The sequence below is a fragment of the Haliotis asinina genome, chromosome 4 (genome assembly GCF_037392515.1).
Source record: "Haliotis asinina isolate JCU_RB_2024 chromosome 4, JCU_Hal_asi_v2, whole genome shotgun sequence".
NCBI classification, from domain to species: domain Eukaryota; kingdom Metazoa; phylum Mollusca; class Gastropoda; order Lepetellida; family Haliotidae; genus Haliotis; species Haliotis asinina.
In genome coordinates this window covers 23,849,213-23,866,244 of record NC_090283.1, presented here as the reverse complement: position 1 = coordinate 23,866,244, position 17,032 = coordinate 23,849,213, and the positions used below count along the sequence as shown (strand labels likewise).

At 42.0% G+C, this 17,032-nt stretch overlaps 1 protein-coding gene across 1 annotated transcript; it reads right to left on the bottom strand.

Annotated features, from left to right (window-relative positions):
- Positions 1–405: 405 nt before the first annotated feature.
- LOC137280858 (matrilin-3-like) lies at positions 406–7,055 on the bottom strand. Its single transcript, XM_067812052.1, has 5 exons — positions 7,021–7,055; positions 3,995–4,035; positions 2,506–3,060; positions 1,317–1,400; positions 406–674 (listed from the first exon to the last, which is right to left on the bottom strand). Exons 1-5 carry the CDS (start codon positions 7,053–7,055, stop codon positions 406–408), a joined length of 984 nt encoding a protein of 327 aa, XP_067668153.1.
- Positions 7,056–17,032: the final 9,977 nt, after the last annotated feature.

The following is a 17,032-nucleotide window of genomic DNA, read 5'->3' as shown; positions in this document are numbered from 1 at the left end:
TTGGCGTCTGGGACCACTCCTCCACATGTTTTGATTCAGTATGAGTTGATTTGTGTCAAACATTTTCCAGTAATTCAAATTGTTCCCATGTCAAGTTTCTTTTTTTTTCTTTTTGAAGAGTATATATGAATAGAATACGCTCTGTCTGATTACCCCTGAACTACAGTAGTTAAAGCACGAAGATGCTTGAGATCATGGAGAAATAACTGAGCAGCTTTGTGACGTCAACAAAATATGACGTAAGTACAAAAGGGTACATTTCTTGCATTATAAAGCACCGATAGAGCGTTCGATCTCAACCGAAGCATGTCAGAAGGATAAATAAATCACTAGACGAACAGCATGTGCTTATATGCTGTAAACACAAACAATACAAAGCGTAGGTTAAATAAATGAGTTGTGACGTTATGGAACACAAGTTGGTGTGTAGAAGTCATAATCTCCAGATACGGTCAACATGTCTGCAGCCGTGCATTTCACCAACTGGCAATTGTCCAAGATGTCTGCTTTCCGCGCCATATTGAAATCGGTACATCCTTCAGTCGAACGGCAGTGGACAGCGCAAACAATAGATGACTCTGCAAAGGTTGTCATGACGACGGGGCATCCACTGATTCGATGAGATTGTCGCTGGTAATGATTCATGGCACAATCCTTCCTAGGGGCTGTAACTTCTGAATTGAATTAAATAATAACACTGAAGTGATATTGAGATTAAATATAAATTTTGAGATCATACTTACACATTAAAATATTTCAATCTTTAAACGAGGATCCCTATAATTAAAATTCGACTCCAGTATTCGCCCCGATAATATGACAGTACTATTTCCAAACTGGTACACTCCGCTGAAACTATTGCCGGTCGCATGAGGCGGTCAGTGGATCACTGCCCGGGACGCGAGTACTCCGCAATTTACAGGTTCAGATTCATAAATGCAGCAAAGAGCGGTCGGACACTGAGTGAGTATGGGTTTACGCCGCTTTCAGCAATATAACAGCAATATTACAGCAATATCACGGTTGGGATGAGCAGAAATGGGCTTCACACATCATACCCATGTCGGTGATCGAACTCGGGCCTTCGGCGTGACGAGTGAACGGGTGAACCACTGGGCTACCCCATCGTCCCCTGGTCGGGCACAGCCAGGTTGTAAGGCTCCTCATGAACTCAGGAACCCTTGCCCCTACACGCAGACTACTCAGGTAATGGGGTTTCCCTCAGTGAGCACTACCAGGTCGAAACCCCACCCCGCCCCCAACATACACACTGAGAATATGAAGGCTGTTATTGAAATTATTATTATCATTCTTACCCTTTGGGGTTTGATCAACGCACGTGTTCGTCAACAGGTCACAGATCTGACTGCCCTGACATGGTGCCATGCTACAGTTGTCACCTGAAAGAACAAAAACCTGTCACTTATTTCTACGTGACTGTGAACTTTTGATTATCGAGATAGGGGATTTCGTATTCACTGGTATTGCGATTAAACTTTACTAGAATAATTCTATGTGAAGATCGAATAATGACCTTTAACAACAAAAACGTTAACTCTCAGGCGGCTCTTCAGGACGTTCTTTTAGTCTGTATAGTTGTGATCCGACAAAAACCAGCCTTGGACTCTACTTTCACCACCCCACAATCTATTGGTCGCATAAACAGGGCTTTTCACCATATAAGAGTGAATGCGTGCGTGCGTGCGTGCGTGCGTGCGTGCGTGCGTGCGTGCGCGCAATTTAAAGCAATATTGCAGCAATATCACGGCGGGGGACACAAACATTTCATCCATATGGGAATGGTACCCGGATCTCCTGCACAGCGAATGCTTTAAGCAAGCGGATACCTCGCCACGGCATATTTTATAAGTGTCATGTTATTAAATCTATGAAGAACTGATCGTCAGCCTCCAACGAGTGACTAACATATAGGCTAATTAGTGAAACTGAAGCTCTAGACAGTTTGGCAGCTTCAGAACAGAGCTGCAGCGATTCGTTTCCATTGTTCCCAAACAGAATCAGACACCTCAGTTTCGATATACGATAACCATTATCGCTATTTTGATTCGATTTTTGAATATCTATGTCAGTTATTTCCATATATTTCTCTTTTTGAATTTGTTGCTTCATGTATTTACTTTTTTTGAAAAAAGTCTGAAAGCACTTGACTTTTTATCTGTTTAACTCCTCTCTTATGCACCTTGACATGGGGGAACGAAAGTCAAAAGCGCTGTTCTGTGTTTAAAGATCACGTTTTGGTTTTTTTTTTGTTTTTTGGGGGGTTTTTTAAAAGAAGGTTACATCGTTTACATTTCTCATGTCCTAGTCAAATCTTGGGAAAAGTTTTCAGTGTTATAAGTTTTGTTTAATAAACTATGAAAGTTAAGTTAAATCTGATGTTTTACTTGTGTGAAGAATCGAGTCGAAAATAATAGAGTCGAGAGTCGAGAGCCGAGTTCCGAAAATCGAATCGAATCTAGGTGGTATTTTGACATTTTCACATACATGCAATCTGTGCGAGTTCCGGAACTAGGGCCCCGAGGTTGGAATAGCTGTCCGAGAAGTACACGTGATCGGATGATGGAAGGCTTGCAAATTGATTCAGCTGAGGAACCTTCGCATTCTTCACTCCAAGACAATACCACTCCACCTTCTTGACTCCCTTCAAATCGTTGCTTTTCTTGAAATCCTCTTCCGTTAAGTACAGCTCATTGCCGGCGAATAGAAGAACAACATCAGACGCATCAGCCCGATCTGCTCCTCCAAACACATACAGTTTAGCCACATTAATTGCATTTGTTGGGGACAAGGGTGGGTTTTTGGAGTTTGGCTCAAGGTTCAGAATGCTCTTTTTTAACCTTTCTTTGTCAGTCCTGAACGACAGCCACAGGAGCATTACGGTGTCAGGATACGTGGTTACAGAAACCTGGATGTTATCGGGGCTGATCGTGAAGCTATCAACTATATCAACCAGCACCTGTTTCAGGATGGCGAACTCCGTTCTGTTCATGCTTGCGTTGTCAACCATGAAAAGGACATCCCTCTTATGAGATCCACAATCTGAAATTAGACCTGACATGGTTCAACATCTAAAAACATTTTGAAGGCAACAGCGGCATGAATAGAGGGGAAATCGTTCGATCTGCACAGTAATTAACTTCACGGGATTTTGACACTTTTTCATTTCGTCTACTGTGAGGACACATGGTAGCAATGTTAACTAGTAAATGGTTCCATCGAGAGGAGACCTGGATATCTATCCTGGATAGAACAGGCCTTCAGCAACCTATGCCTGCCATAAAAGGCGACTATGCATGTCGTAAGAGGCGACTAACGGGATCGGGTGGTCAGGCTCGCTGACTTGGTTGACACATGTCATCCGTTCCCAGCTGCGCAGATCGATGCCCATGTTGTTGATCACTGGATTGTCTGGTCCACAGTCGATTTACAGATCACCGCCATTTAGCTTGAATGTTTCTGAGTGCGGCGTAACAGTAAACTCACTCACACACTATTTCGTCTACTGTGAATACACATGATAGCAATTTTAACCAGTATATGGTTCAATCGCGAGGAACATCAACAAGTACTGTACAGGAGAAGAAGCACCAGGAGAAGAAGCACCAGGAGAAGACTATATCATGCGTTATGTGTCACCGATGTGGGATCTACTCACACCGTGGATTCCATATTAAGCTGCATGGACTAGACATAGATTTGACGCCTCCAGGAACGGAGTCATTACATTGGATGACAAACATTAGATACACTTCACTGTGACACTATTCACATTGTTTGTTTGTTGGTCAACGCCACACTCAGCAATATATATACAGCTATATAGCAGAGATCTGTATGTAATCGAATTCGGACCCGACAATCCAGTGATCAACAGCATGAGCATCGATGTTTTTGTGGGAAACAACAGTGTGTAAGAGAGAATCCTCAAGTGGGTGTGAACAAAGACTGTTGCAACTTTGCGCTGGAGACGTACCTGTAACCGCTCCCGTCATCAACGTTCTTCCTGCCATGAAGCTGAGAAATGAAACAAGCAGACGGAATTTGATTATTATCAAAGTACCAGCAGTAGCCAGTGAATTACAAGAGTGAGTTAACATTGTTTTATGCCGTTTTGAACAATGTTTGACAATGATATCAAGTGTCTCGGGTTGCAGGCCTTAGACGTTTATCGGTTAGGTGAAAGAAATGAGTGAAGATTTGGGCCGTTTTTTGCAATACTCCCACAATATCACGACGGGGGACACCAGAAACTATTGTTGAACTGAACCTGAGGTTTTGGCGTTACGAGCAAACGTCGTAATCACGTAGCTACCCCGCCGCCCCAGCATGCATAAGTGGTGGCAGCATCTACAGACTGGATGCCTGGATCCCTTTTAACTGTCTCCTATAAACTATATTCTTCGACAGTTGTAAATAGAATTAAAACAGTATCATCCGGCATAAAAAGCAAAGAGCAGAATGGTTTTATAACAAACCGATATATTGGAGAATGCACAAGAGTTGTCTACGTTACGATACGATACGTTACGATACGATACGATACGATACGATACGATACGATACGATACGTTACGATACGATACGATACGATACGATACGATACGTTACGATACGATACGATACGTTACGATACGATACGATACGATACTACTGTAAGGAATGCATGGGAAAAATTAGTTTGCTTTCACTGATTAGTTTGAAAAGGTCTTTTGACAACGCGGGCTGTCCACAAAATGTCTGACTTTCTTGAACGTTGACCGTTCCGTCAACCACTGGATAAAAATATCACACCAAGCAGTCTTATTAATGCACTCTGGGACAGATTCCTTTTGAATCACAAAAAGCTGCAGACAAGGTGACCCACTGCTCCCCTGTTTATTTGTATTATGCGCATAAATATTAGCTTTAATGACTCTAAAACAAAGAATATAATCGGGGACACAGAATACATCATGTCACAGTTCTCAGACGATACGACGCTGATTTTAGATGGTAGCGAAGCTTGTGTCAAATTCTCTAGCTATGTGAGCAGCTTTCTCAGATCGTAAAATAAACAGGAGTAAAACACAACTATTTTGGCTCACGGCGCACCTCAGATGTATTAGTATGTAGACAATGGAAAAAAGACTAGGAAAAGAAAAGTTCCACCCTTTTAACATCAGCTTTCCACACAACCTGGCTGAAAAAGTTGAAAAATATAAGGACAAACTAAAAGGCGTGATCTTACTAGACTGGAAAGATATACCATAATAAAAAAATCTTGGAAAACCCACCCATCTATTCGCGTCGCTTTTGGATCCTAACGATAGATTAATCAAACAATTGAAATCACTCTGTTTTAGGTATTTGTGTAACAAACCTGATGATATTAGTAGGAAAATACTTACAAAATCCTATGATGAATGAGGTCTTCAAGCTCTATAAATATGACAAGTAACATCTTCTCAAGAAATGTCATGGATCAGACGACTTTTGAACTCAGGACCAAATTTAGAAACCTTAAATGATTTCTCATTAATATCCCGCGATCATATCTCAATATCTCGCGACCACCTTATAAATAATGAAGGTAACTTCACGTTAAACTAACAAACCAAACAATAAATTTTCCTTCTCGGGGCATGTCCTGAAATTCTGTAGGTAAACCTAAACATAAAAGATGAACGAACATGATATTATCTCCAAAACCGTATTTCACAATAACAACATTAGAATTGGAGGAAGTACCTTCTTTTAATAAACACTACTAAAACTTAGCTACTACATTGATGACCCAGATGATATCGACGGAACTTATCTCAACATTTTCCCCTCTAGAACATAAATATAATAAAAACAAACTTCACTGAATAGCATGTCATAATCAAAAGTATTTTGGTGTCGTATTTTCTTTAAGGCTCGTGTGGTCTAATCTATGTCGTTTACGGCAAATGAAAGTGGGCTTTCCTGTCAAAAAGATGTTGATGACGCACCTCATGAAATGACTAAGAATATATCTGACTTGAAAATAGCACCTATTTTGCTTCATGGTGCTGCAATTTGGGGATATACATTTAGAACAGATATTGTAAAGCTTCAGGGCTTCTTTTTTTCAAGAAGTATTTAGGTTTAGGAAAGTTTGTGTCTTCAAAAGCTATATTCGGAGAGTTGGGCAGATATCAAATGGTTATAAATTATTTAGTCGTTGTATATAGCAGGTGCTGGTGTTGACTCTTGAGAATGAGTAGATATAGGTATCCTCGAGCTTGCTATGAAATGTTTAAAGACTTGACGAAAATGGAAATGCTGACAGGGTCTCTCATGTTCGCTCTCCATTGTTTAAATCTGGAATAGTTTTGAGTGAATTGCCCAAGACTTTGGAGACGTAGATGTATTTATGGCAAAGTTTAAGCAACTCTGTAAGGATATCTGTTTCCAGACTTGAAGCAGTGATATCGGTAATAGTTCCTTTCTTAAAGTTTATTCCTCGTACAAGTCATTTTTGGAAACAAAAGTGCACATAACTGAGTTGTACAGAAACAGAGACTTGAGGCGTATCTTATGTAAATTTTGTTGCTTATAGCACAAACTGGGTGTCCAAAAGTTGCGTTCCAATGAAGACATTGTAGATAATACTATAGCAATTTGTCTTACATCACACATTAATGTCGTTTCTGATTACCTAAGCGCGCTTCTGTTATTGTCAAGGTACCCCACTTACAAGCGAGGTAATTTGCAATGTACCCCGCTACCAATGGCAAACCCTTCTTAGAGGTACTTCGTTATCTCGAATAACATTGAATCACGCATGACACATCGAAATTACCGATGTAGGCACGCACACAGGCAGACACGCAGACACGCAGACACGCAGACACGCAGACACGCAGACATGCAGGCAGGTAGGAACGTGCACACGCACGCACGCACGCACGCACGCACGCACGCACACACACACACACACTCACACATGCATACATACATTTGGTTAACAGTGAACGGAATAATGTAACACCTTACCTCAATATAACCGACACTACCAGCAGTGGAACCATGGCGCCAGTAACGGACTGGAAGCTGAAAACTTCACATGCTAGTCGTCTATGTCGTAATTCCTGGCAGAGCACAGGCCCGGAATAATAAACCCTGCTTTGATAATTGCACAATCAATGTACCTGGTGTGGCTGTCTCATTCTGGTTGTACAACAATCAATCAATATCTGAGGATGTCCAATGATAGTTGCAACACTTTCAGTTGATGTGAAGGGAACGTCTGTGTGACTGAACCTGACTAACGTCTGTGTGACTGAACCTGACTAACGTCTGTGTGACTGAACCTGACTGGGCTGAACAGTTTTGATTGAAGTATTGGAAGTTTCTTAACTGTTTCACTGAGAACGACTTCTTTTGTTGATGAGTATATTTCTCGTGTTTATTATTGGAGTTGCTTATAGTATATTTTGTGATCACAATTTCCTGCTTAGCGATGTGACTGATGCGAATGTCCGTACTTAATGAAGCTTGCTTTAGAAATGTCAAAACGACCATGTATATTTTTACGGTGCTTTATATAACCACATACTGCCTTAATCAACAGAAGTGCCAGTGACAACTTTTGTCAGGCTGGTTTTTTGGGGTGTTCGCAAGTAACATGCATCAAAAGTTGGTCTTTTTGGGAGGGTACGGAAAGGGGCGAGTGGCGATGCATAATGGGGGACGAGTCTTGTTGTAGGTTACGGAAAGGAGCGAGTGGTGAGGAAGGACGGGGGACGAGTCTTGTTGGACTTTATGTTATGATGGGACGAGTTGTTGTTGTTTGTTTTGTTTGTTTGGTTGGTTGTTTGTTTTTGTTTTTGTTTTTGTTTTTGTTTTGTTGTTGTTGTTGTTTTGTTTTTTGCCTTGTTTATCCGTTAAGATAAACTTCCCATTTCCCATTTCAAATTATAATCTTTTAGAAACATTAATTTCAAGTGCATCAGTCATTTATATTACTGTTCAAATTATACAGAAATAGACTTCTTGTTATTAACTTTTTGCAGCGAGTTTTACGAGCACCGGCTTGTCAAATGCGAGCTGGTCATGAATGTCTGAGTGAGTGAGGTGGAATTACACGCTCCCTTTAGCAATATTCCAGCAATATCACAGCGGGGACCCTAGAAAACGCTTTGCGTATGTGGGGAATCGAACCCGGGTCTTCGACATGACGAACGAAGGCTTTAACTATTGGGCTATCCACCGCCCGTGCAAACAAAGACCGATGAGTCGTACATTTTGAGACTGATTGTCGATTATCCCGAGGTTTCAATTAGAGTGAGTGAATGAGTTTAGTTTTACGCCGCACTCAGCAATATTCCAGCTGCGGTCTGTAAATAATCACATCTGGACCAGAGCCGCCAGCGATCAATAGCATGACCAAGTTAGCGAGCCTGACCTTCGGGATCCCTTTAGTCGCCTCTAACGACAAGCATGGGTTACAGCAGATCAGTATTATAATCCGGACCTTCATGGGTCGACAGAATTAGAAAACACATTCCGACTTCTATTTCCCGATTGAGGCAATGGGATAGCCTAGTGGTTCCTCGTCAACCTTAAGACCCGAGTTCGATTCCCCACATGGTGCAGTGTGTGAAAGCCCGCAGTGATATAGATGAAATATTGCTGAAAGCGGCATAAAACTTTACTCACTCACTCTCAATGGCATAAGTAATAACGCAAAAGTGCACGAAACACACTCCCGTTTGCACAAGACTAATCAATACTTTAGTCTGGCATTGCCTTACTAAAGACTAAAAGCCTGCATTTCCCGATTGTTTTTCATTTGTGAGGGCAAACGATGACGTATGGATTGCAGTTTCTTTATTCTTCAATTCAACAAATCTGTAGAGATACGAAGACTTTTTGTACCGAAGCGTCTCATGAACAGATACGAAATGTCAATCAAACATCTCTGTACATTATTATCGCGCACCTTCTAAAAGGCTGCTTAAGATATTAGTTACTTGTGCACAAAAATCCTTTGTGATATGAATGAATAATTGATATGTAACCGAGACAATACCTTGAAGAAAACTATTTGAATTCACCGGATCATGGCAGGTGAAGATATGATTATCATGTACAAAAATACAGAGAAAAATAGATGCGGCCATGCTTGTCGATGAAGATCGGCGGGAACAGTGAGGGGTTGTTCTGGTAGGAAGTCATTACACTCTAGAGCTATCTACTTGATTGACACGTTACTGGTTTCAAATAGTGCAGATCGATGCTCAGGATGTTGATGACTGGATTGTCTGGTCTAGACTCGATTATTTTCAAACCGCCGCCATATAGCTAGAATATTGCTGACTGCGGCGTAAAACTAAACTCACTCACTCACTTACACTCATGTTATCACAATGAAATCACTTCGTTAAGTATGATATACCATCCTTCACCTTTCGCATTCAGTGGTTGGTTGGGTAGCCCAGTCGGTTAAGCGTTCGCTCGTCACGCCGAAGGCTCGGGTTCGATTCCCAGCATGCGTGCAATGTCGGGATCCATTAGTGGTGTCCCAAGCAGTGATACTGATGGACTATTGCCAAAGGAAGTGCAGAACTAACTTTGTTTTAAAAAACAAAACAAAAAAAACACAATGTTTGTTCGTCACGAACGGACGAACACACACCTCCTATGTAAAACAAATATATCGGCACTTGAGAGTGTCAATGAAGCTTCGACCATGCAGACTGGACTCTGTTCACAGTTAGACACATACCACGGTAAAGCAACAGGTGTAAACAGCTGTAAACAGCTGCGGCAGATGTAATTATACCGTTCGCAAACGCATCAAAGTGCGGAAGCGCCTGTAAAATCTCCGAACCTGTGACAGGACGAGGCATCGGCGAAGTCAGGCCAAATCCTAATTAAATTTTATCTGATTTAATTTTAAGAGGGGAACCTGTTCCTAATTCTAATTAGAGTCTGACATTTTCCAAACTGCCCGACATCAGCTGGCTGTTAGATCTAATTGGTGGCTTCGATCCACATAATTCTGTATTTTCGTTGAGAAACACGCCCTGCGGACTCCACGCAGTGTACCAGTGCCAGAGACTGAACCCAGGACTTTCGTGTGTCGTGAGTCATTAGGGCCACCATATGAGCTCCATGCAGTGTATCAGCGCCAGAGACTGAACCAAGGTCTTTCGTGTGTCGTGAGTCATTAGGGCCACCATATGAGCTCTACGCAGTGTATCAGCGCCAGAGACTGAGCCCAGGTCTTTCGTGTGTCGTGAGTCATTAGGGTCACCATATGAGCTCCACGCAGTGTACCAGCGTCAGAGAATGAACCCAGGTCTTTCGTGTGTTGTGAGTCATTAGGGCCACCATATGAGCTCCACGCAGTGTACCAGCGTCAGAGACTGAACCAAGGTCTTTCGTGTGTCGTGAGTCCTTAGGGCCACCATATGAACCCAGGTCTTTCGTGTGTTGTGAGTCATTAGGGCCACCATATGAGCTCCATGCAGTGTATCAGCGCCAGAGACTGAACCAAGGTCTTTCGTGTGTCGTGAGTCATTAGGGCCACCATATGAGCTCCACGCAGTGTACCAGCGCCAGAGACTAAGCCCAGGTCTTTCGTGTGCCGTGAGTCATTAGGGCCACCATATGAGCTCCACGCAGTGTACCAGCGTCAGAGAATGAACCCAGGTCTTTCGTGTGTTGTGTGTCTTTCTGGTCACCATATGGACTCCACGCAGTGCACCAGCGTCAGAGATTGAACCCAGGTCTTTCGTGTGTCGTGTGTCCTTAGGGCCAACATATGGACTCCATGCAGTGAGTCTGAACCCAGGTGCATCACTTTCTTACTCCGTGAAGTTCCGTGTGGTAAACCATTATCAGGTAACGCTAATGTTCCTGAGGCTGATGTAAAGCCAATAAATCACTGGCTGTTCTGAACCGGCGTATTATTCAGGTAAAACCGAAACAACTGCAGGACAATTGTAAATACATGAAGACCCGGGTTTGAACTGATCGCGTTGTCAGACTCGTGATCGTATCTGAATTTCGTAGATCGTTACTCACATTTTGATCACTGGTTTGTCTGGTCCAGACCCGATTGTCTGCATATATATGTCATTTGTATATTGCATATAATAGATATCATATATACTGAACAGCAAAAGAAACGAAGGTTTAAAAAAATGAAATCTCGTAAAGGTAAGGGTTCATGTTTACTTAAGTTTTAGTAAAAAAATGGCAAAAACAGAGTTGCGTTTCTTTTGCTGTTAAGCAACGTTAAACGATGTTAAGCAACAAAGAAACAGGTTACATGTACGCGTGTACTCCTGTTCAAATGTTTTATTTTAAAGATGATTTTTGTGAGGATAAATGTACATCTCTTCAGATTGTTGAATAAATATGGTCACTACTGCAACTAATACTGTGATACAAAATGTAATGTGTTACTTGAGATATTAATCACAACCTATACCACTGTGAGGATTCTTGAGAGGAGGGGGCAGTCCACACCCTGAACCCATGTCAAACGGAGAGGCGAAAGAATACATCGATGGTCAAGATTTCTTAACTGATTGCCTATTAGCATATACCAGTTTCGGGAACAGATTCGTGTTGAGTCGTATTCTGACCCTGACGTGTGAATATCCTGTCTTGTCGTGAGATGCATCGAATGGGATCGGGTGGTTCAGACTTGTTCACTTCGTTGACACGTCACTGCCTAAATCGATGCATATGCTCATGATAGTGATCACTGCATTGTTTGTTCCGGACCAGATTATTTACACAAAAACACGTCATTTAGCTTCGTAATGCTGCGTGAGTAGTAATGCAACACACAAATCCAACCCTCAATCCAATACAACGCTAACACGTCACTTCCGTTGTATCAAAGCATAGCATGTGTCCAAACAGTCATTGATACACGATGCTCTATCCACAACCATTTCCCGGCATCTTCTGGGATTAACACAAAATGTAGATAGGCAGAAGTCTGTGGAAGCTTCAGTCGTTGCTGGGACTCGAACCTGCTGCAGAGACATGCGATTTGATTGGATTATTTCCCCGTACAAGGTCAGGTCAATCGGAAGAACATCGCCCAGTCGACTGCGCAGTAGATTCATGTTGCGGGTTAATAGGGCTGACTGGGCACTGGCTGCAACAATCAGTACGACCAGTGCTAGTCGCATGACCGATTCCTGTTTTGTGATCTGAAAATCGGATGGAAGTCAATATAGTTAAAATCATAATGATTTTCAAAATCAATTTTTTTCTAAAAAATAGAAAACAAAAAGAAGAAGAAAAGTAGGAGGATCACCCATTGGTACTTGAAGCGGGGTGGTGGGGTAGCCTAGTGGTTAATGCGCTCATTCGTCACGCTTAAGACCCAGTTTCGATTCCCCACATAGGTTCAGTATGTGAAGAAGATTTCTGATACCGCCGACGTGAAATTGCAGGAACATTGCTACAAGCGGCGTAAAACCAAATTCACTCACGTATTTGACTCAATCACAAATTTCACCCCATGTCCATCACTTACTTTCGAAAAATTAAAATATCTAAAGCAAGATTTATTATCTGGTGGTTTGGCTGAGGTAACATTATGGATGAAACAGACATAACCATTGGGTCTGAATATGTTTTGCAAACACTGAGAGAGTTAGCACGGCTTTTATCAGTATTTCAGAAGCACGTCTGCTAAATGGGGGAAGAAACCCCTGAAGAGCAAGCGTGTGGTGCTGTTAAACATAGAAACATAATCAGACGAAACTGGGATGCGAACCCACCATGATAGGTTCCTGACATGTGAAAGGGCCACAACTCCGTCGAGCGTTTTTCAGAGCCAGGAACTACTAGGGCACACAATACCAAATATTAACCAACAGACTTCTGTAGTAACCTTCTTTAATCATCCAAGCTATCGACAGCCATCTCATATACACATGGGTACAGTCTGGCTTTTAAACTACAATAAAACACAGTTTCCGGCCAACTTGTTCGGCTCACTTTCCGAGCACAGGAAGTGGAACACATCAAACCTAGTTCCGCACCAAATGTCACCTACATGAAAGCATCTGTTCACACATAAGCATAAGTCATGGTGAAAAAAATCACAGCACTAAATACTTAAAATTGTGGTCAGTTTTATTTATTTTGGACGGATGTTTTTATAAAAAAGACATGAACATTCTACACTTTTACATCCTATCACAGCTGTCAAAACGTCTCTGTCTCTTCAGTTGTACATACGATAGTCGCTCTGGGAACATGTGATTCTGACTTTGAGTAGATGAACCACAAGGCTGCCTGTCTGAGTCTAAGTCCCCGAACTGCATTAATTTCCCTGATGCCTAGCCCTCCCTACAATGGTCAAGCTCCAAATGAAGCATTTCCCCAGATTGTTGCAAACCCTGGTCTCCCAGAGGTCTCAGTTCAAATGGGTTTATTTGTTCCTATCAAAATTATACATATTCAAAGACTCGGCATTAGTCTACTGAGCACCCCAGTTCTGTCGATAAAAACGTTGTAGGCAATTAAGGGATAAGGCAGAATGAGTACCCGCCTATTAAAGGCGACAGCTGTTGTATCTATCATCATTAATCATGATTTAACTTTATGTAATAATAGAGAAATATACACTTACCATTTCCATTGACGTTGATGCATAGCCATCAGATTTATTGTGCATCACCAAAAGCAGGGTATTTATACGCAGTGAAATCGCTGTATTTAAAGACACGAAAGGGATGGGCTGACGTCATATACCTGTTGATACACGTGTTTGGAGAACTGACCAATCACAGCGCGGAATCGCGGTTGTTTTTCTTCTCTTTCCGCGTCAGACCAATCTGTCAGACGAACGTCGCTGTTAGAAAGGGAAGGGATTGTAAGTGCTCAAGGATGTTAAGCATTCATTGATGCGGCGTTGTATCATATTGTCCTCTTACTTTTGACACAATTCATTTTTACTATAAAGTGATTGTCTTAGTAGTTGTTCCGGCCAGGGATATCCGGGTCTTGATGTTTACTTCTACGGTGTGAACGGTATGGGACTAGCTGTTCTCTTTATCCCATTCATGATGCGATTGATGTTGTTGTTGACGACGATGGTGATGATGACGACGATGATGATGATGATGATGATGATGATGATGACTACGATGGTGACGACGAAGACGACGACGACGACGATGATGATGATGATGATGATTAAGATTTCTTGTCTCCCGCTACAACTGCTGCTGCTACTACACTACTACTACTTCCACCTCAACGTCTTCTATGACTACTTCGACTGCCACTACTACTTCAACGACTGTTGCTGCAATAACCACTGCTGCTGCCGCTATTACAACCGCCAACACTACCACAAATGCTACTACCACTGGTGATAATACAAACACTAAAACATTCCTACTACTAGTACCCCTACTACTACTACTACTACTACTACTACTACTACTACTACTACTACCACCAATGTTACTAATAATGATGAAAATACCTGCAAGTATAGTTTTTGTTGTTGAATGTTGATCACCGGGTTGTCTGTTCCAGACTCGATTATTTGCAGACCGCCTCCATATTGCCGGAATATTGCTAAGTGTGGCGTAAAACTAAAGTCACTCATATTGCACTGATACATGGCACGTGTGTAGAGTACGGCAATAGAGGCAGCGTTCGAAATAACTGTCGGCCCAGAGGCCCAGCGCCGGTTGTTGCTGTATCGGGCCGTCAGTTTCAAATATGTGCAGACCTTTATGGCCTTCAGTAAATTATCTGTCAATTATTTTTCAGGTGGAATGTTTCCCAATTTGTCCTTTGCTAACGTTCGTGAATCATCCACAATCCTTCCTGTTTCGGCAACATACAGGTTGACTTCCTGGTGTTTCGGCGTTTTGGCGTAGGACTGTCAACACCAGTCTAACATGTAACATCTCCTCTGTGTACCATAGGCTTCGCTTGATCTTGTAGAAACAGTGTGAAACCGTGTACAGAAGAGTCTGCTTGATTTTATAGGGCCTGCAGATTCCATTCAGGGCGTGTAGATTTTAAAGCCTGCAAATAGCAGCAGGTCCTGATGGCCAACTAGTAATTGAAAGTATTGCAAACACTGGTCGAATGGAATTTCCAAGTTATCTTTTACTATTGTGACATCTCAATCAATTGTGACATGTCACATGTCGGGACACCCCGTTTTACGTTTTCACGTGCGACATGGACGGCCGTTGCCAATTACACGTGTCATTTTATCTCAATATAAAGTCAATGTTGACCCGACGCGTGTGTGTGTGTGTGTGTGTGTGTGTGTGTGTGTGTGTGTGTGTGTGTGTGTGTGTGTGGTTGGTTGTTGTTGTTGGTTGTGTTTTGTTTGTTTTGTTTTTGTTTTGTTTTTTTCCCATTTTCCATCGAAAGTCTCGATCCTGAAAGAAAGACAAGAAGCCCTTTCCGAGACGCAATGAAATTCAGGGCCGGCCAGCGGGTGATTGGATACAGACAAAAGGACTTCCTACTGAGCACGTGCGCATGTACTGCACGTGTTTTGCGGTATGTCCGCTTCTGAAACACGGATAACAGCGAATCCCCCGTTATACGGTGTCGGGATAACAGTACTGTGGTAGTCATCAAAGGAATAATGTCGCAGATAGTATGTACTATAGGGAATAAGTCGAGTGCTGACGTCACTGAATATTTCCGGACGCTGCAACAAGATTCGGGAATTCATTGACGCTGAGCTGATACTTTCACAGGATGCCACTCAGTTGTTAGTGTCTTGGACTGGTTTGCCTGCAATTAAGCGAAAGCGCTCAGGAGCATTCGGAACTACCCTCTCCGTGTCCTACAAGAATGACACGAGTCCTTACGAACCAGTCTCAGTGGAATGGTGAGTTGTATCTGTACTGTGATTCTTCGAAGGCATTTAGAAATTGGCATAGTAATACAGGACAATTTTTATGGATACATGTCCAATCTTACAATTTGGTATAATAAGGATCTGTCATTTCTAATTTAATTCAACAACACTACTATATATACAAAATAAGATGTATTCATTCTATGAGTCATGTTAGTTGTAACCATTCACTACTAATTCTACTATGTTGTCATAGCATTCCTGTTACCTACTGGTATCATGTCGTCAAGCATTGTGAGGTCATGGACAGAGTTAACAGTTAGCCTTATTGTTAAGTTCAGCTCAACCTGATGAGGGAGCTAGGATAAACCCCGAAACGTCGTGAAAATAAACCCAAGAAGTTGCTATCCATAAAATCTGTCCGGTATCTGTACTGCCATACAGTAAACTATGTCAGGTATTACAGGCTCAGGTGGACCTCTAATTACGATATAAACATAATGTGTTAGCCAACACATGATGTTTATCGACATTGTAAACAAAACGTAAACCAAAGGATTTTACTGTCTGCACTCGTTTACATCGAGTACTGGTACAGCAGTGAAGTGTCATCAACTGGCGGTTTCAGCTGGTTCCCATGGTAGCATCTGGAGCCTTACGTCATAATATGATTTGAATGACGTGGCAACTGTTGATGACATAATGAAACAATTGTTTGCGATGTTGGTACGTGTCAACAGACAGCGAATAATCTTGCAGTTTCCAGGAATCAAATACCAATTGGTTATGTTTTTCAACCAGTCAGATTACAGAACACAGTGACTTTTAGTTTACAATACCACTTCTTCACCATATTCTGATTCCGTGTAAATCTGGGTTATCAGCTTGTCGGGACCTTTAAGCTGTTACAAGATGTTGAGCTTGACCTAAGCTACTCTACATATGCATGACCCGTGAGGTCAAAATGCACAAACGGCTGGTCGAGTTAACTTCATTAACCCCCTGGATGCCACAGGGACATATATGTCCCTCCTCTTCACCCCTCACTTTGAAGTCCAATAAAATTCTAAATATACCACGCATATATAAATACTTCACAGTTTTGAATTCTGAGGAAAATTCCCAGTTTCTTGATACCATCCACTATTATCTCAGACCAAGCGAAAGTGCTTAAAATCGCCTTTC